The sequence below is a fragment of the Manihot esculenta genome, chromosome 2, assembly GCF_001659605.2.
Source record: "Manihot esculenta cultivar AM560-2 chromosome 2, M.esculenta_v8, whole genome shotgun sequence".
Taxonomy (NCBI): domain Eukaryota; kingdom Viridiplantae; phylum Streptophyta; class Magnoliopsida; order Malpighiales; family Euphorbiaceae; genus Manihot; species Manihot esculenta.
Window position 1 is genome coordinate 9,233,210 of NC_035162.2, and position 16,727 is coordinate 9,249,936.

General features: G+C 35.4%; 3 protein-coding genes across 7 annotated transcripts; 1 reads left to right on the forward strand and 2 right to left on the reverse strand.

Annotated features, from left to right (window-relative positions):
- Positions 1-1,072: 1,072 nt before the first annotated feature.
- On the reverse strand, positions 1,073-4,785 carry LOC110609997 (GDP-mannose transporter GONST2). Of its 3 annotated transcripts, none has more exons than XM_043954342.1 (10): positions 4,352-4,785; positions 3,704-3,903; positions 3,346-3,556; positions 2,992-3,131; positions 2,771-2,900; positions 2,389-2,487; positions 2,067-2,221; positions 1,856-1,972; positions 1,613-1,710; positions 1,073-1,522 (listed from the first exon to the last, which is right to left on the reverse strand). In XM_043954342.1, the coding sequence occupies exons 2-10, from the start codon at positions 3,892-3,894 to the stop codon at positions 1,479-1,481; spliced, it is 1,185 nt and encodes a 394-aa protein (XP_043810277.1). In that variant the 5' UTR covers positions 3,895-3,903; positions 4,352-4,785; the 3' UTR covers positions 1,073-1,478. The 3 variants fall into 3 exon arrangements, with proteins under 3 accessions (XP_043810277.1, XP_021605543.1, XP_021605544.1); XM_021749851.2 differs by having other exon boundaries at positions 4,042-4,785; XM_021749852.2 differs by lacking the exon at positions 4,352-4,785 and adding an exon at positions 4,002-4,028.
- A 237-nt stretch (positions 4,786-5,022) lies between these two features.
- LOC110609998 lies at positions 5,023-6,416 on the reverse strand. The gene has a single exon (XM_021749853.2). The coding sequence runs from the start codon at positions 6,267-6,269 to the stop codon at positions 5,133-5,135; it is 1,137 nt and encodes a 378-aa protein (XP_021605545.1). The 5' UTR covers positions 6,270-6,416; the 3' UTR covers positions 5,023-5,132.
- A 3,434-nt stretch (positions 6,417-9,850) lies between these two features.
- LOC110603108 (sodium-dependent phosphate transport protein 1, chloroplastic) lies at positions 9,851-16,726 on the forward strand. Of its 3 annotated transcripts, none has more exons than XM_043954142.1 (10): positions 9,852-10,335; positions 10,598-10,705; positions 10,897-11,052; positions 11,186-11,434; positions 11,638-11,847; positions 12,748-12,885; positions 13,085-13,186; positions 14,372-14,437; positions 14,654-14,738; positions 16,125-16,726. In XM_043954142.1, exons 1-10 carry the CDS (start codon positions 9,925-9,927, stop codon positions 16,220-16,222), a joined length of 1,623 nt encoding a protein of 540 aa, XP_043810077.1. In that variant the 5' UTR covers positions 9,852-9,924; the 3' UTR covers positions 16,223-16,726. The 3 variants fall into 3 exon arrangements, with proteins under 3 accessions (XP_043810078.1, XP_043810077.1, XP_021596481.1); XM_021740789.2 differs by having other exon boundaries at positions 9,853-10,335; positions 11,219-11,434; XM_043954143.1 differs by lacking the exon at positions 13,085-13,186 and having other exon boundaries at positions 9,851-10,335.
- Position 16,727: the final 1 nt, after the last annotated feature.

Sequence of the window (16,727 nt, forward strand, 5' to 3'; positions counted from 1 at the left end):
ATACATGAGACCAGCTGCCTGAGGAATTAAACATGTGTTTTTCTCGATAAGTCGGACGCTGTAGTAATATATATGGGATCTTTGCTGATGTTTAGATTCTTACCTTCTTATCTTTGCATGTTGGATGAAATTATAGGGAATCGCAGCTATATAACAATTGATTCCGATTCCGATTCCGATTCCTCAAAATTAGAGGTCGTTTTCAAATTAGTTACTACAAAATCTCTAATATTTATAAATATGACCTAAAATTCCATCATTTTAAAATTTGTTACTATAATATCTCTTACATTTAAAAACATTGCCAAAAATCACCCAGCCCATATAATATGTTTGTCTGATGTATAACAAATTGAATATAAGGGATTGGATGTAGTCATTGGCTGCGTGTCTGTGATCATTAGGCTTGAATAAGTATTCTATGGCCACATCAAAAGATAAGCCCTAACTTTTTTCTTTTTTTTTTTGAAAAAATATATGGTTTAGTACTTTCAGTTCTTTGAATATTTAACTTTGCATTGTAATGGCTGATTTCTTTTCTTAATTTAAATTCTTATAGTTGCTGAGTTCCTTTTTCTTATTAAGAAGGGATTAGAATCAACGAGATTTAAACCCTAGGGCACACTCTTGGATAGTTCAACTAATTATGCAGTTGGCCATGCAAACCGATCACTGTTGGAATTTGTTGGTTGGTTCAGTCAGGTGAACAATAAAAAAGAATGATCTTGAACCAAGCCTCAGGACAGTTCTTTATGAGCAGCAACCAAATCGTCCTTGCATGAAAAAGTAATTCAATTGCAACTCCAGATTCACAGCTATTGCTTTCTAGTTCCAAATGGCATATCCTATTTATTTATGTAACCTTCTTCATTGTTAACCATCCATCTTACTTCGTGGGATTTTGATCCAAGCTACAGCTCTAATACCATTATATCCTTACATCAGGTTCGATCGGTCTGCATGGCAAACCTTCAGTTAATTTATGCAAGGTAGATTGTGTTGGTTGGAAGCAATTTTCAGCTAAACTGACCTGTGAACAGCCCTGACCTTGACAAGTTCATGCAATTACATATTCAAACAAAACAATACTATTTCATATTCTCTCACATAAGCTTCTTTCAGAAAGAATACATTCTGTGTAATGAATTTCAAGATGATATATCTTATCCTTCTCGATAGTCAACAAGAAATTGCTTATAAAAAAATCAATAAGAAATTAAGAATGCCTCTATCTATGCACAACGGTAACGGTGAAGCTTGTAAATTTCCAAGGACATGATCCTCCCCAAATCTTTGATGCCTATCAATCAATTATTACTTTACCAAGTATATTACCTCTACCTGCCTCTAAGCTTCTGCTTCTTCCAAGCTGTGGGAAGGAAGTATTGATTCAAGGTTTAATTTGTCAATCAGCAACCGGAAGCTATGTCACTGGTTCTTCCCTGTTATCAAATATATGCAATGATCTGATTCTAGGATCAGGACATTTTGGCCCTGGCAAAGAATATTCCAGCAAATAGACCTGGGAGAGCATGTTCTAAATTAGATATAATGAAATAGTTTATATGCTTGAAACTATGTGTCATGATCCACAGAGCGTTGATTTTATTACCAAATAGTATACTGAACAAATTTGATAGACTAAGGGGAACCTTGAACAACACTAGACCAGCAATAGAGATGGGAATCTTGTTCAGTGAACCCACCAAACTGCACAACAGGAAAAGGACATATCATCATGCGATTTCTATGATTAAAATTCTTGATTTGTAGTTGCAGAGTTTCTAAATATGCACCTTGAATTGCCAGTTAACAGCATATCATATACTTTGAAGGGTATAAAGCACACAATTACCTATAAGTTGTGGGGCCAGTTTGGCGTAAGAACCACATAGAGGTGAAGCTAATGGCAAGTCCAAGCAATCCACTAGCTGTTGCAACAACCCAGAACAATGGCAATTTGATCACATCTCTGCAAATTGAAACCACTTGTCATAGGATTCCTAAGTTTTGCAGTTATGAATAGAAAGCATACTATTCTCTCTAAATTTGCTATATTTGCTTACGCATTAATCACATATTCCCATTCATCAAACACCAGAATCAAGAAGATGGCAAATGGTAGAGACAACAAATTATTCAGCAACACCATTGAAATTTCATTAAGAGATCCGCTTCTGGTTGACTGCTTTGCTTTATCCATTACCCGCCGCAGGGTAATCTGTGTCAAGTAGAAGTGTCACTTGTTAGTTGCAAATTGTAACAACAGACTGAGTAGAACACCGATAACATTTGGCCCCACACTGGGTAGCTGAAAATTACAGAGTCCCAAAGCCATTTCACAAAGTTATTGGGAGGTTCAATGAAAGAGGGAGTAGATTTGCATACTGAGTAACTTGCTGTTAGAATGCAATTCATGAGTTGCCATGCATAACCCGTTGCATCAAATGAAAGATCTGTAATACCACCAGTGATAGCAGAGATAATCTGTAAAAGGGAAAGATATAAAACTCATTGACTTGACAATTGAAACTTGGAAATACTCCAATGTAGTATCCAGGTGCTAACTTCTGATATTGCCAACGCGTGGATTATGTCCATATTCCATATGACAAAATTATGCACTTAAGCTACAATTATGTGAAGAATTTAAGTGATTCGATATCTGTCTTTTGTTCTTAAATTACAATTATATACTGTTCGGCAAAAACAATAAGCATCACTAGCTAAGTTGTTCACATGACACAAGTAAAGGAGTTGTATTGAGTACCATCAAAATCATGGCAGCCCACACTTTCTGATTCTGATGTTTCCGGAAAATATATAACTCCCCAATTGCTGTCATAATGTTTGTCATATTCTTCAGAATTGTCACCATTGCAATATTTATGTATTTCAAACTGGCAAGACAAATGCACGGGATTCTTAAAATACAATACAGTTTTTTGATGCAGGGCATCCAATACGACAGTTATGAGAATTCTGACATACCTATACATGCCTGATACAAGCATGCCAACAAAGATTGCATTGACAGGGATCCAGACCTTTATTAGTTTCCAGTTAAGCTTCTGCACTGAAACAACTCCACAAAAACCCAAAATGGCAACAACCACACAGCATATCAAATTCTGCAGCAAAACAACAAAACCATATAGTCATGCACAGGAATGAAAGAAAATAATCAAACAAGTGATCCACTTTTAACACCGAGTAATATAAGGCAGTTTTACTACTTAAGTACAATCTTGCAAAAAAGAAATACTGATTCAAGAAATCATTCTAGGGTACTTTTCACTTTTCAGAGCCAATAAGAAAGAAAGAGGCTGTTTGACACCAACATACTTGATATAACATAAGAGATATTCCTGCATCGAAATTGTAACTTGACAGAACAACTTTGTTCAACAAAATCATGCTGCAAGAGGAAATGCAGTAAGCTGTTCCGGACAAAAGAGGTCCAGATTTTCTTCCTGATCCATGTTCGCGTTTTTCATCTCCATTAAACAGAGCACTGATTTTGGCACCATGTGTTGCATGATTCTCTCTAAAGAACCTGCAAGAAGGAAAGAAGTAATTATGCACAAGCCATTGAGCAATCAGTAAGTGCATCAATTTGGGAAAAATCATATGGAAAACACATTAAATGGACATTCAACTTGAAGTCTTTCAATTAACTTTAATAAATAAGAATTGATTCTACCTGTCACCTACAGCTCTACGTTCTGCATTTGTTGCAAAATTGCCAGTTGACCGGTTATCTTGCTTTCCAAAACCATTCAGAATCTTTTCTGCAGCATTAAATTTTTCATCTAAAGTCGACTTTTCACTCACATGGTCCACTGATTCATCACAATCATTGGAAATAACAACTTCTAACTTAAAATCAGACATGTCAACACCCTGCAAAAGGGTTTTAAAAAATTATTAATGCAGAAACTATAGTAGATAGTAAGTAAAACCCAAGAACAATAAAGCAACAGAATTAGTACAAAACCAACCAAAGCTAGAAAATTTTGATTTACAGAATGAAGTCCATACCAATATAGAATATGATCTTCGGGACTGTATATATTTATATCTTTGAAGAAATCTAAATTACCCAAAAAACTTTTTAAAATGTGCAAAAAAGGGAATTGAAAAGTGAAAAGAAGTTGAAACTCATGCAAAAGACGTGAACTTGATGGGATCTTTTTAAAGAACACGCAAAGGGAACTGAATCAAATCAAAACAGAAAGAAAAGAAATCAAAACCGTGGTTTACAAAAAGAAAGAGATAAAGAAGCCAACTTGGAGCTGAAGAGAGAAGAAAGAGAGAGCAGAGCGAAATTCCAGGAGGGAGATGACAGTACCGTCCAGCGAGTTTGAATAATATAGACAAGGGTACAATTTTCGAGGTTTCGAAAGTCAAATGGCGGAAGTGATCCATTTCTGAAGCTTAGAGATGGAGATTTTTAGATTTTTTTATTAATGGGATCTGGAGAGGAGAATGTGAAACAGCGAAGGAAGGAATTGTTTTTCTTTTGTTTTTGAATCCTCAGCCTTTTGCGCGGAAAATCTGGCTAGCATATTGCGACGGCTAATGGATCTGGTGGATCGGGTTGTCCATTTAATGGGCCATTTTACAAATACAAACTCAAGGAACTAGGCCCAATACAAAGAGCCCACGTAGGCGAGTTGGTTTTCTATTGGGCTCGTGGCCACTTTTAAAAAGACAGACGCCTTTGATTCTGGTCTGAAATGGTTGTGATACAAAATAGGGCTTTTTTTTTTTTTTTTTTTTTTTTCCTTCTCAAATGTATGTTTCATTACAGAAAAAGTCCATACAACCTACTAAAACCCATAGAAAAAGATAGCCACAAATCCAAGATTGAACCCTAGATTCATTCAATATTAACCGGACTCTAAAAACCCATTTCCACTATTGTCGCTAATTACGATCCTTCACCATTATTTTTTTTTAAAGAAAAACTATAATCATTGTGGGTAATTGGGGTTGTGATTTCCCTTGGTCATGACCATGTGGAACATAAATAATAAGCTTCACTACATTATCACAACCCCAACATCATAAGTTAAATTAATCAAACATAAAACTAGACAAAAACCCCCCACATTAAACAGTCATCATCATCACACGGTATACACAATCACAAAGCAAGGAAGCACAGCCCTTGGATTAAACACCACTAGATCTTCCTCGTCCACTCTGCTATGGATCCCACTTCCACCTCTCGCTACGACAGAATCAAACCCTCCATCCTCCTTATCCTCTTCCTCCAGTTCACACCCGACCCGACCCGCTAGAACTCTGCATACCAGCATCGCCCGTTTCACGTTCATGAACTTGAACTCTTCTTCCACGTCCTCAGGAATCGTCATATGCGCCCTCCAGCTGCTCGATAGTGTAGAAATTCCGTCCATCTTGGGTGAGAAGCCGGACTTTATTATCCCACAAACGCTGCAATATTGCTGGTTGCAAATGCTGGAATTTTCATTTGCTCCCAAATCACACATGAATGTGGAGCAGAAGAATCTCAACAGCTCATTACCATCTGCTATGCATCTCTCGTCTCTTCTCTTCACGCCACCGTTTCTTGCTGCTTTGGCTTTCACAAGTTCTCTGTACTCTTCAAATCTTGATAGTATCTTTGGACCGTTATGGATCTTTAAGATCCTATGTATTTCTGGGTTCTTCTCTTTACAAGACCAACCTGTTTTGAATATGATATGGACTATATTCTTCCCTGAATCTCCATCTTGAAGCTCCGATACCGCATGTTTGATAGCTTGATGCTGCTCCAGAAGCTGAGGTTTTTGGAAGATTTCGCCGCAAGCTGTGCACGGAAAGATATCATTTCTCAAAGGAAAGAACTGATCATTAGTTGAGATATCTGATTCCTGGCAAGAACCGGATGGCTTTTTATGGGGAGGAATAACGGATGCATGATCTTCCGGAGGGATCATGGAGACTATGGAGTGCTGGGATGATCTTGCTGAGGCGAGAGTTGGCACTGGAGATTGAGCCTGGGAGCTGGTGGTTTTGTAGGTCTTAGAGGAGAAGATGCGTTTAAGATAGAACCAGGAGGAAGAGAGAGCTCTGCGAGGCTTTAAACGAGTTGAAGAAGAAGATATGGGAGAAAGAAGCGAGACTTTGCGTTTCTTGGTCGGTGGCTTATGATCTTTAGCAGTGAAAATAAAGCAACCGAGGTGCAGGAGGAGTATGAAGATAGAGAGGAACTTAGTGAACACTGATACTACGGCAGCCATGTTGGTTTTGGGAGCTTGACCTCTGTTTCAGGTCATCAATGAGGCATCGCGCTCGAGAGAGCGAGACACAGAGAGAAGAGAATGATGGAATAAGAAAGGAAAGGAATAGGGGAGCAAAGGCAGGGCAGCTGACGTAGAGTGGGGGCGTGGAAGAATAAAGCTAATTAAAGTAGGTGGAACGCAACTTCATGGAATATATTTAGCTCTCAAAATGTATCCAGTATATTTATACATGATATATAATCGATAATTTTATATATTGGTAATTGGAAATTTTTGTAAAAGAGATTGGTCGGATTTATATTAATTTCAGATATTGTCAATTTTTGAATTTCTATCCCCCTTCCCTGCTACCTGGAACAAGCAATAAGTTAATTATCTGTGAATTCGATTACATCACTTTTCCCGAAAGTAATAGCCTAAAATTTTATATTCCATCAACGGCCAACTCTCCATTGTCACTTTGTTATTTCTTTTACCAGGAAGATATTGCAGGCAATATAAGGAAAACACAGAATCATATTCATGTCTATACAAGGAATCTAATTCCAGTTGATTCGCAATTTTGGCATCTCTTTTTTTTTTTTTTTGTTACAGGGGAAAGAGCGGAAGAGCTCTAGATGAGCTGATTGATAATTAATCATTTGATATATATTGAACTAGAAGACACAAAAACATAATTATTATCTGAAAAAGCTTTTGTTCTTCGTTTTCTTGGCTAAAAATCGATTCGAGCATAGTAGAAGAAGAATGTAAATCAAATCCATTATTTATTATTTATTCGTAGATAAAACATGAACGTGGCAACATAGCCACAGCGATATCCACATGTGCTGCAGGGGGTTCATGATCGTCAATTTAGTTGGGAGTGTGATCCATTTTCTCATCACAATTTTTTTATATATGGCCCCATAAACATATATATTGGACATGCAATGCCTTATCTCAAGGAGAATCCAATGCCAACAGTAGTTTCTGCCAATGTTCAGCCTTTCTTTTCCTTTGTTTTTGGCTTCTTTGAACAACATGTGACTACTCAGTATTCTTTTTTGTCTAGTTGCTTATTCTCAACTTATAATTTCCAAGATAATGTCCATCCCATACATATCCACGTATAAACATTGTACAACTCTGGTTGTAGTTCTTCTACATGCATGGGACTCATAAACAAATGAAAGATTTCCAGCCCTCACTAGTTAATATGGTTTCTACGGTTACTGCTGTAGCCGCTTTAGGACATTTGCAGACTGATCATATGTTTTTTCTATATGTCGTGAGGCAATTCCGCTGATTCATCGCCTTGAAAATTGCTTCATATATAAAGAAGTTAGCTTCAATTAAAGACCAAATTATTGAATTAAACATTCAAATATCAGCATAACCAGCCTAGAAAATCAAACTTATTATGAGGATAAATTTATATAATATTTTTTTAAAAAAAAAATTAAAGTACATGTAGCTTATTTTAATTGATACTTATGATGATGGACATTGACAACTACGTTACTTCAATACTTCGACATAAAAATAAATTAAATGCATGCGTATAATCAATTTCGCTTAATTTATTTAACCTTTAATAAGTATTCCACTATCACTCTCACATGGAAAAAAATATTAAATCAAAACTAAGATTTTAAAAATTTATAATACGTATTTTTAAAAATAATAAAAATTCATAATAATCCTAGATATGTTCACGTCAAATCATTATCGTTAAATATACTGTTGTTGACTTAATTTATCAATTATTTTAAAACTTAATAATGAATATAAACAAGGTGTCCAATTTTCAGCATTCATAAAAATTATCATTAAATTTAAAAACAACAATATTGGAATAATTTTTAAATTTCTAAAAATTTTGATTTACTGAATGAATTATTTTTTTTTTAAAAAAGCAACTTAAGCAAAATACAGGAAATAATATGAAGATGATATAGGCTCCAAAGCAAAATTCTTTCATATCTTTGAATGTGGGCCAACGTGATATTGATTGGGTTTGTGTTGTTGCTTTTTGAGTGGGCCTCTAAAATTTTTCTGTATGGTTGGTAAATATATTCTAATTCTGTTAATGGGTCCTCGTCTTCATTTCAATAAATAAACCTATATACTATATAATACTACCACTTCTTCTTGTCCTTAATTAATTTTAAAAAAAATCCAATTAACTTTGCATCATCTTTCATTTTCTGTAAATGTAATTTTTCATTAACGGGCAATGGCTGATAAATTTAGTTTTGCAATTGATGGTCGAATTGAATAATATACCATTAAATTTAATTTAATTAATTTTTTTCTATTTAAATCAAATAGAAGCACGGTGAAAGTTTTCTACTTCCTCTCTACTTGTGTAAGGCTTTTCACCATTCTTTTCCCTTTTCCCTACCTCTTCACAATAAAAGAAAGCTGCCGACATTATTTTACAGTACCCACTACTTAAAGCTCCTCACTCCCTGGCCTTACTTTCTCCCTACCAAATTTATTAAAATAAATAAGACTCCATCTTTTAAAAAATAATTTATTTTCATTATTTAATTATAATATAAAAAATAATTGATGTTAGAAAGTAAAAGTAATTTTCTTTATAAATAATTTAATTTTAATTTGATTAGAAACTATATGTTTTATTAATTAATGAATCTGAATGTCTGCATATAAGGAATTCTTGATTTCAACTACTAATCTTCCATATTATGAGAGGTGGTTGACTATTATATGTCTTAATCAAGTATCCCTAATTTGAGCATGCATTGAGTGATTAAAGCATGAACATGGTCATGATAAAGCAGTTTAATTTCTTTATTGCAGGAGTAACACTCTTAAATATCAAGTCTTTTGCAAAAATGATGATGATAACTAGAAAAACTTTAATCCCATGTACTTTCCCAATGGGACAGTTGGGCCAACCGTGGTCTGCCCAAGCTACTAAAATTCCATCATGGAAGGTTGTGGTTCCATTATTTACTGAAAAAAAACTAGTGTACCTGAAAATTTATGTGACCCACAAATATAATTGCATTCTCTTCTTTTTGGAGGAATTTTAATTCTACACAAGCAACATAAACTAGAATCTTAAAAGTGTATTCATCATGAGTGTGAATTGTGATTGATTCACCTTCTTTAACAAGGTCCACTGCCTCCCATTATTAGCTGATTAAAAATAACTAAATCAATCCTGTAATACCCTTTTCTTTCTTTTTGATTAAAAGTCTACTTCTTTCTAACCAACCACCGCCACCTTGGGTTTGCTTTGGCAATGGGCTCTCATTTACTATAATGGGCTTTGTTTTTTGTGTTTGGGCTGTGCTTGTAGTGGGGATTTTAGATAGTGGTTTTCTCTTCAATGCATTGGAAATTGGGCCTGACCTCAATCAATTAGCCCAATATGGAAAATCTAAAACGATTAAAATTAAAAAATTTTGATGGGCATAACACGGAACCCATTCCGTTTTCGGTTAATCACCCGCCAGTTTCTCTCTCTCATCAGCACAATCCAGTTTTCCTCAATCACATAAAGCCACGTGTCGGAAGCTGTACCAGTCCTCATAAATTAAATATCATTCCGCTACCCTCCGAAAACGTTCAAATATCTATTTCTCCCTTGCTCTGCCTGGGATGTGGTGAACAGTCATACTCGCTTCCTTGAGCTACCATGAGCGCTAGAGCTCTTCTTCACTCTTTCTCTCCCCATTTTCGGCCCCGCATCTCCCCCCCTGATTTCTCCGTCTCCAAGAAGAGTTTTGGTTTCAGTCTTCCTGAGTTGAAGCGCAGAGAATTTCTTCATTTTCGAGTTCGCCTTCAATCTGATGAAGGCTGCGGTGTTTTCCGTGTTTCGGTACGGAATTCTGGTCGGGGTGGAAAAGTATATGCAGATGTTAAGTCAGAGCCCTACGAAATATCGGATACGGTGCCGGAATCCGTTAAGTTCCAAGACGGGTTGAACGATGTCGTTTTAAGCGAGGGTGAGTTAGAGAGTTCTGCGCCTTGGTGGGAAGAATTCCCTAAACGATGGGTTATAGTGATCTTGTGTTTCTCCGCCTTTCTTCTGTGCAACATGGATAGAGTACGTTTTCAATTCCATCTCTTAAATATTGACATATTCTATCTCTTGTTAGCTACATATATTTGTAGTAGTATATAAAAAATGAATAATTGACTGTTTTCTATGTAGTCTTTCATGTGTAATGAAATTAGTCTTGTCAGATTTGCTAGAGCTTTGCAAATAATGGCTGGAATACTTCTCATGTCCTCGGAGTCTATTATTCTTGTCCCCGGAGTATGTCAGTTTTGAGTTAGTAATAAGCTTAAGCATATTTTTTCGACAGGTGAACATGAGCATTGCTATACTTCCCATGTCCGCGGAGTTCAACTGGAATCCCGCCACAGTCGGTTTGATCCAATCTTCCTTTTTCTGGGGATACCTCCTCACCCAGGTGATATAGCTTTCTCTTAGTCAACTTTGTTTTTCTTGGTTAACAAATCAGTATATAGAATCTCGTCCTCTTAGAAGTTACATTCAATGTTTGTTACATTTTGTTTCTTATAAAGGGGAAAATAGTCAAAGTTGTTTTACAACCTGTGAACTTTGCCTTTATTTACTTAACTAATTAGATGTCAGCGACAGATTGCTGGTGGCATATGGGCTGACACAGTGGGTGGGAAGCTGGTTTTGGGATTTGGCGTAGTTTGGTGGTCCATTGCTACAGCTCTGACCCCTGTGGCTGCCAAAGTTGGGTTGCCTTTCCTCCTTTTCGTTCGTGCTTTCATGGGCATTGGTGAGGTAAGACCTTTAACAAACTTCTTATGGTTGATTTCTAATTGGGGTAATGAATACGTTTTTTTTCCCTTTAGAATTTCTTCTTGTCCTATGATATGTAACTGGAGAATGCTATTTCTGGTGAACTTTCTCATAGGATGCTTCTTCATTTAGTGTGGCTCTGTTTCAGGGTGTTGCTATGCCTGCCATGAATAATATTCTGTCCAAATGGGTTCCTGTATCTGAGAGGAGTAGATCATTAGCACTGGTGTATAGTGGCATGTATCTTGGATCAGTCACTGGCCTGGCTTTCTCTCCCTTCTTAATACATCAATTTGGTTGGCCATCGGTATTTTACTCCTTTGGTTCTCTAGGGACAGTTTGGTTTGCTGTATGGCTAAATAAGGTAATTTTTACTGATTAAAAGTGCAGAGAAATAACATTTTAAGTCAAGTTTTTTTTTTGTGTTTAAGGAGCTTTATAAACATGAACTTAATTTTCTTCTAAATTTTTAAGTTGTCTGTCCATGAAAATAGGTATTCTAATAATATGTTTCTTTTAGTTCAAAATATTTCCCGGTTGTTTTATTCTTGTTTTTTCTTTCAATAGGCCTACAGTTCACCTCTTGATGATCCTCAGCTCCGGCCAGAAGAAAAACAGCTGATTTTTGCACACAGTGTTTCCAAGGAACCTGTCAAAACAATACCATGGGGATTAATCTTGTCCAAAGCACCTGTATGGGCCCTAATAGTGTCTCACTTCTGTCACAATTGGGGTACATTTATTCTGCTAACATGGATGCCAACATACTATAACCAAGTAAGTCTTCCTTTCAATCATAACATATTCTTCGACTTTGTAAGCCTGTTAAAAACCAAACAAGTAGTTCCTCAATCAATTATTTATCTCTTAGAATTTTCAGTCTAAACTATTTATATTACCACTAGATTAGGATTTTTTTTTTGAAATTTAAAATTTTATTAATTTTTAATCCAAGAAAAACTTGAGATATTAGGTCCATGCTAGATCCTTGGCCAGCAGGCCTCCCAAATGCTCCCAATCTAGGACTCAAAATGTTAAGCATTTAAAGCTTGGAGAGATATCAGAAACAAGAGCATTACAAATAGAGCTCAAATTAGCAGTTTGCCTTGCTGATTTTGCTGCAATTAGTTAGATTTATCTGCACAGGTGGAAGTATCAAAGAAGAAACTCTTTAGCCCCATACGATGTACTTCCATGGTAAAAGGAAATCCAACTGTCATTTGCATGACAAGGGAACCTTACTGGGTGATTATCTAATTTCAGATGCTGAATGTGGAATATAGAGCAATGCTTACTAAGAGGGAACACTTAGAAAACCATTGATTTGGGTGGGGTTGTAAATTATCTTGTGGATGATTTATTTTTCCAAAGTGTAACGTGTAACATACAGGATAAAATGAAACAAATGCATGCATGATAATATATAGTTCTTATATTTTCAGATAAACTATCTTGTAGCTACTCATTGCATAATTACTCCTAAAGATACTGGTTTCTTCTTTCAATTTTTGTTATAGTTCTTTAAGCATAGCTAGTGCAGCTTTCAGTAAATGTTATTATTGATATTTTGTAGAAGAGAAGGTGTAGTTTGCGGTATTTATAGGTGCAAAACTTTTCTCTAGAATAACGGATCCTGATTTTCTTTTTTCTTATTTCTTTTTCTGTTTGGTTATATAGGTCTTAAAGTTCAATCTTACGGAATCTGGGCTTTTATGTGTTTTGCCGTGGCTTACAATGGCATTTTCTGCAAATCTTGGAGGATGGATTGCTGATACACTTGTGAGCAAAGGTTTATCTGTAACAACAGTTCGCAAGGTATTTGTCAGTTTCTTATATTGTAATTATGACACCAACGGTAGGGTCGAAGGGCTAAATGCACTAATTCTCTTGCTCTCTATCTTTTACTCCCTTGTCTGTTTACACTGCTTCCTACAAGATTCATGGAACAAATGCATAGGTCAGGTCCCCTCATTCAATTCTGTATGGATAACAGACCCTGTATTCTCCTGTGCAGATCATGCAAACAATCGGGTTTCTTGGCCCTGCCTTTTTCCTAACTCAGTTGAGCCATGTTAATTCTCCTGCAATGGCTGTACTGTGCATGGCTTGTAGTCAGGTTTGCTTCTTGGTGTATGACATTTAAATGCAATAAAAAGGTCCACAGTAGTTCTTACTTGAATTGCCTCATTTTTGTTCTAAAATGACCTTGAAATTGAATTAGGTCAAATACAATTTTACACCCTTAAACTTTAATGTGGCACCCTGAACTTTAAAAATATTACATGATCCGCATGAACAATTTAAAAAGTGGAATTAAGGGCAATCTTATTACAAAATAGCATCAACTATAAAGTGGAATTAGTTACTAACCTGACAATAATGATCATGTATATTTTATAAATTCAATTCAACAAATTAAATCTACCACAAAGGACAAGACCTTTTTGAGTATTGTGGTTTGTTAATGAATCGGGTGGCTCCAACTTGTTTCCTACGGGTAGCTATTTTTTCACAGACCCACTAGTTCGGTATAATTTTTTTGATCGAGAGTGACTCTAATACTAATTATAACAGCTCAATCTAAATTCACCCAGATAACTTTGGAACTCATTTTTTATCTCTTAAATCGATTAATTCAAGTTATTTAATAGTTTTTAAGTTTAGCTAATATATATATTTGCTTAACTATTTTCTAAGGTTGATGTGGGGCCAATTCCTCTAAGAAATTGTGTTGTGCTGTTGGTACTAATTTAGTAATTGTATTGGGATTGCGACAAGGATGTTGCAAAATTTTGTAGGGAGAATTTGTGGGACCCAACAGCAAAACACAATTCCTTAGGGGGATTTGATCCATATGGACCGTGGAAAATAATTAAGCAAATATATATATTAATTAAGTTTAAAAATTACTAAATAATTTAAATTAATTATTTTAGATCAAGTAAAAAATTAATTTAAAAATTATTTGGATTAATTTAGATCGGACCGTTGGATTAAAATTTACTTCATATTTTCTAGACCCAAAGAATATCCTCTGATTTAAATTTCTAACCGAGATTGTAAAGTTATGTTAATTCTACTTTTAAATAGTTTAAATGTATGGGAAATTAAAAGTTTTGGGTGACAAGTTTTTTTTTTGTTAAAGTTTAGGGGCGTGCAAAGTCGTACTTTGGCCAACTAAATTATATTTATGTACTTTTGAGTATTTCATGTTATTTGATCTCAAGTGTTGATTTGTAAGTTTTATATAAGTGACTTCACTAGGTGCAGATTTAATTTGTCCCATCTTTTTCTTAAGTAGGGTACTGACGCATTTTCCCAGTCTGGTCTATATTCAAATCATCAAGATATTGCACCTAGATATTCTGTAAGTATTTGTTCTTTTTGTACTTCATGGATGTTCACTTTTTTTGTTTCACTGATGTTCTGGAAAATTTTAATGTCCATTTTTTTGGACTGGGAATTATATTGTTAGAATTTTTGATGCTGCCTAATTGCTGGTTTTGCATTGCATCATAGTGTTGCTCCTTCCTTTCAAGGGAAATAACTAACGGTTTTGTTTTGTGTCTGATATGTCTTTTAGGGAGTGTTGCTTGGTCTATCCAATACGGCTGGAGTACTAGCAGGAGTCTTTGGAACAGCAGCTACTGGTTACATCTTGCAACATGGTAAAAATATATTCTAACATTCATTAAAGCAAGCAAATATTTTTCTGCCTTGAACGTAAAGCTGGCCAAGCTGCACCTAGCTTGGTTATTTCACTCTGAGTTTGGACCATTTCGACTCAGGTTCAAATTGACTGCATGAGTAGTTTATTCCTTTGATTAGAGGGCGTAAGAGTATAATAGTCAGGGGCGTGCTGAATGTTGGAATACGTTCTATATCGCAGATTACGAATAATTAAAATTATATATAATAACTAGCAGGAAAGTATTAAATAATTTGGGCTAACCATTTTGATCCAAGTGGAAAATAGGTCCAAAAATTATTTGGATCAGTTTCGGTCGAACTGTTTCAATTGATATTAGACTCACCTGAATCAGAAAAATTATGCAGAGTTAGTAGACTTGCGAGAAAATAACTACCTCCGTGAGACGAGGTGGAACTGTCCAAGGTACTAACGAATCATCATATCTAGAGTTCACTGACTTAGCAATTGTATCCGATTTAGTTGCGACGCAATTGTATCCGATTCAGTTGCGACGAGAACGTCGCAAATTTAGGAGGAGAGAGTGTAATAGTCATCTAGTTGCTTAATTGTATCCGATTCAGTTGCAGAAATGACTATTCGTGTGAGACGAGATGGAGCCACCCGAGGTATTAGCGAACCACAATATCTGAGAGTTCGATCTTGACTTAGCAATTGTATCCGATTTAGTTACGATAATAACGTCGCAGATTTAGCAGGAGAGAGTGTATTAGTTAGCTGCTTGTTTAACGTGAGAAGACATTCCACATTGGAATTGTGTATAATAGGTTACACGAAACTACTAAATAACTTGTTAACTATTTTGAGTCAAGTAGAAGGAAGGATGTAATAGTCGGCTGCATGCTTGCTTAATGTGGGAAGACGTTCCACATCGGCGGATTACAAAAAATTAAAATTGCATATAATAAGTAGCACGAAACTACTAAATAATTTGAATTAACCATTTTAAGTTAAATGAAAGTGGATCCAAAAATTATTTGGATCAGTTTCGGCCAAGTTTCTAGTCAAATGTTTTAATTCAACCATTCTTGCAGTTTGCTGGTAAAACTATGATTTGGCCTTCGAGGATCAACCTTTTTCTTAGTAGTTATATATATAACCAACTTTTAGAAACCAAGGATTATTATATATTCGATCTTGAAATAAAAATCAATGTTGGATACACATGCCTTATTTCAACAGAACAGGTAAGAAAAAGGTCCTCACAGCCTGCTTTTATTGTCTTCATTTTCAAGCTTTCTTGAAAGTTTCATGGTGGGGTGGCTTTCATAATTCACCTTCTTTATTGAAATTTGGGGAGTGAAAATTAGTTGATACTTAAATTTTTTCTCATATGCCTTCTCAGGTTCTTGGGATGATGTTTTCAAGGTTTCAGTTGGGCTGTACTTGGTTGGAACCGTTGTCTGGAACCTCTTTTCGACTGGTGAGAAAATATTGGATTAACTTTCTTGTAGGTTGATCTTTAGTACACAGCTCAGCCTTCCCATTCACGAGTCTATAGAGAAGAGTTGAACGATTGAAGATTGATTTGGGAAGAAAATGAATGAGCAAGATAAATCTGAGGGATATCCCATTATAAAATTCTGGGTCTGGAGCACTAGGCAAATTTTGTAAATGCCATCGAAGAGCTCGATTGTTGAATTCCATTAATGCCAATGCCAAAGTCCATAATGAATAGTTGCATTCATACTCATGAAGGAAGAATACATTTGTAAAGTATCTCAGGCTCCCCGCCAGGGCTTGTAAATGATGTAATCAATATTTCAAAAAAAAAAAATCAAATTTACTTTACATTTTCCCCTATACTATTTTAGCTAATCTATTTTATTAATGCTGCTGTTTATTGTGTACAATTACAAAAAAAAAAAAAAAAAATCCCACTAATGCGAATTGTAATGTGTATATGGATTAATAAAAATTATTAATTAGTATAATGTTACAGAATTAT

Bases quoted from the DNA above. Each gene is read 5' to 3' on its own strand.
- LOC110603108 (XM_043954142.1), top strand. From the start codon at position 9,925: ATGAGCGCTAGAGCTCTTCTTCACTCTTTCTCTCCCCATTTTCGGCCC. The intron at 11,435-11,637 runs GTAATTTTTACT...TTCTTTCAATAG, and splicing joins TTGCTGTATGGCTAAATAAG to GCCTACAGTTCACCTCTTGA. The intron at 11,848-12,747 runs GTAAGTCTTCCT...TTGGTTATATAG, and splicing joins TGCCAACATACTATAACCAA to GTCTTAAAGTTCAATCTTAC.
- LOC110609998 (XM_021749853.2), bottom strand. From the start codon at position 6,269: ATGGCTGCCGTAGTATCAGTGTTCACTAAGTTCCTCTCTATCTTCATA.
- LOC110609997 (XM_043954342.1), bottom strand. From the start codon at position 3,894: ATGTCTGATTTTAAGTTAGAAGTTGTTATTTCCAATGATTGTGATGAA. The intron at 3,132-3,345 runs GTATGTTGGTGT...GTTTTGCTGCAG, and splicing joins TATCTCTTATGTTATATCAA to AATTTGATATGCTGTGTGGT. The intron at 2,488-2,770 runs GTACTCAATACA...TCCCTTTTACAG, and splicing joins GGGCTGCCATGATTTTGATG to ATTATCTCTGCTATCACTGG.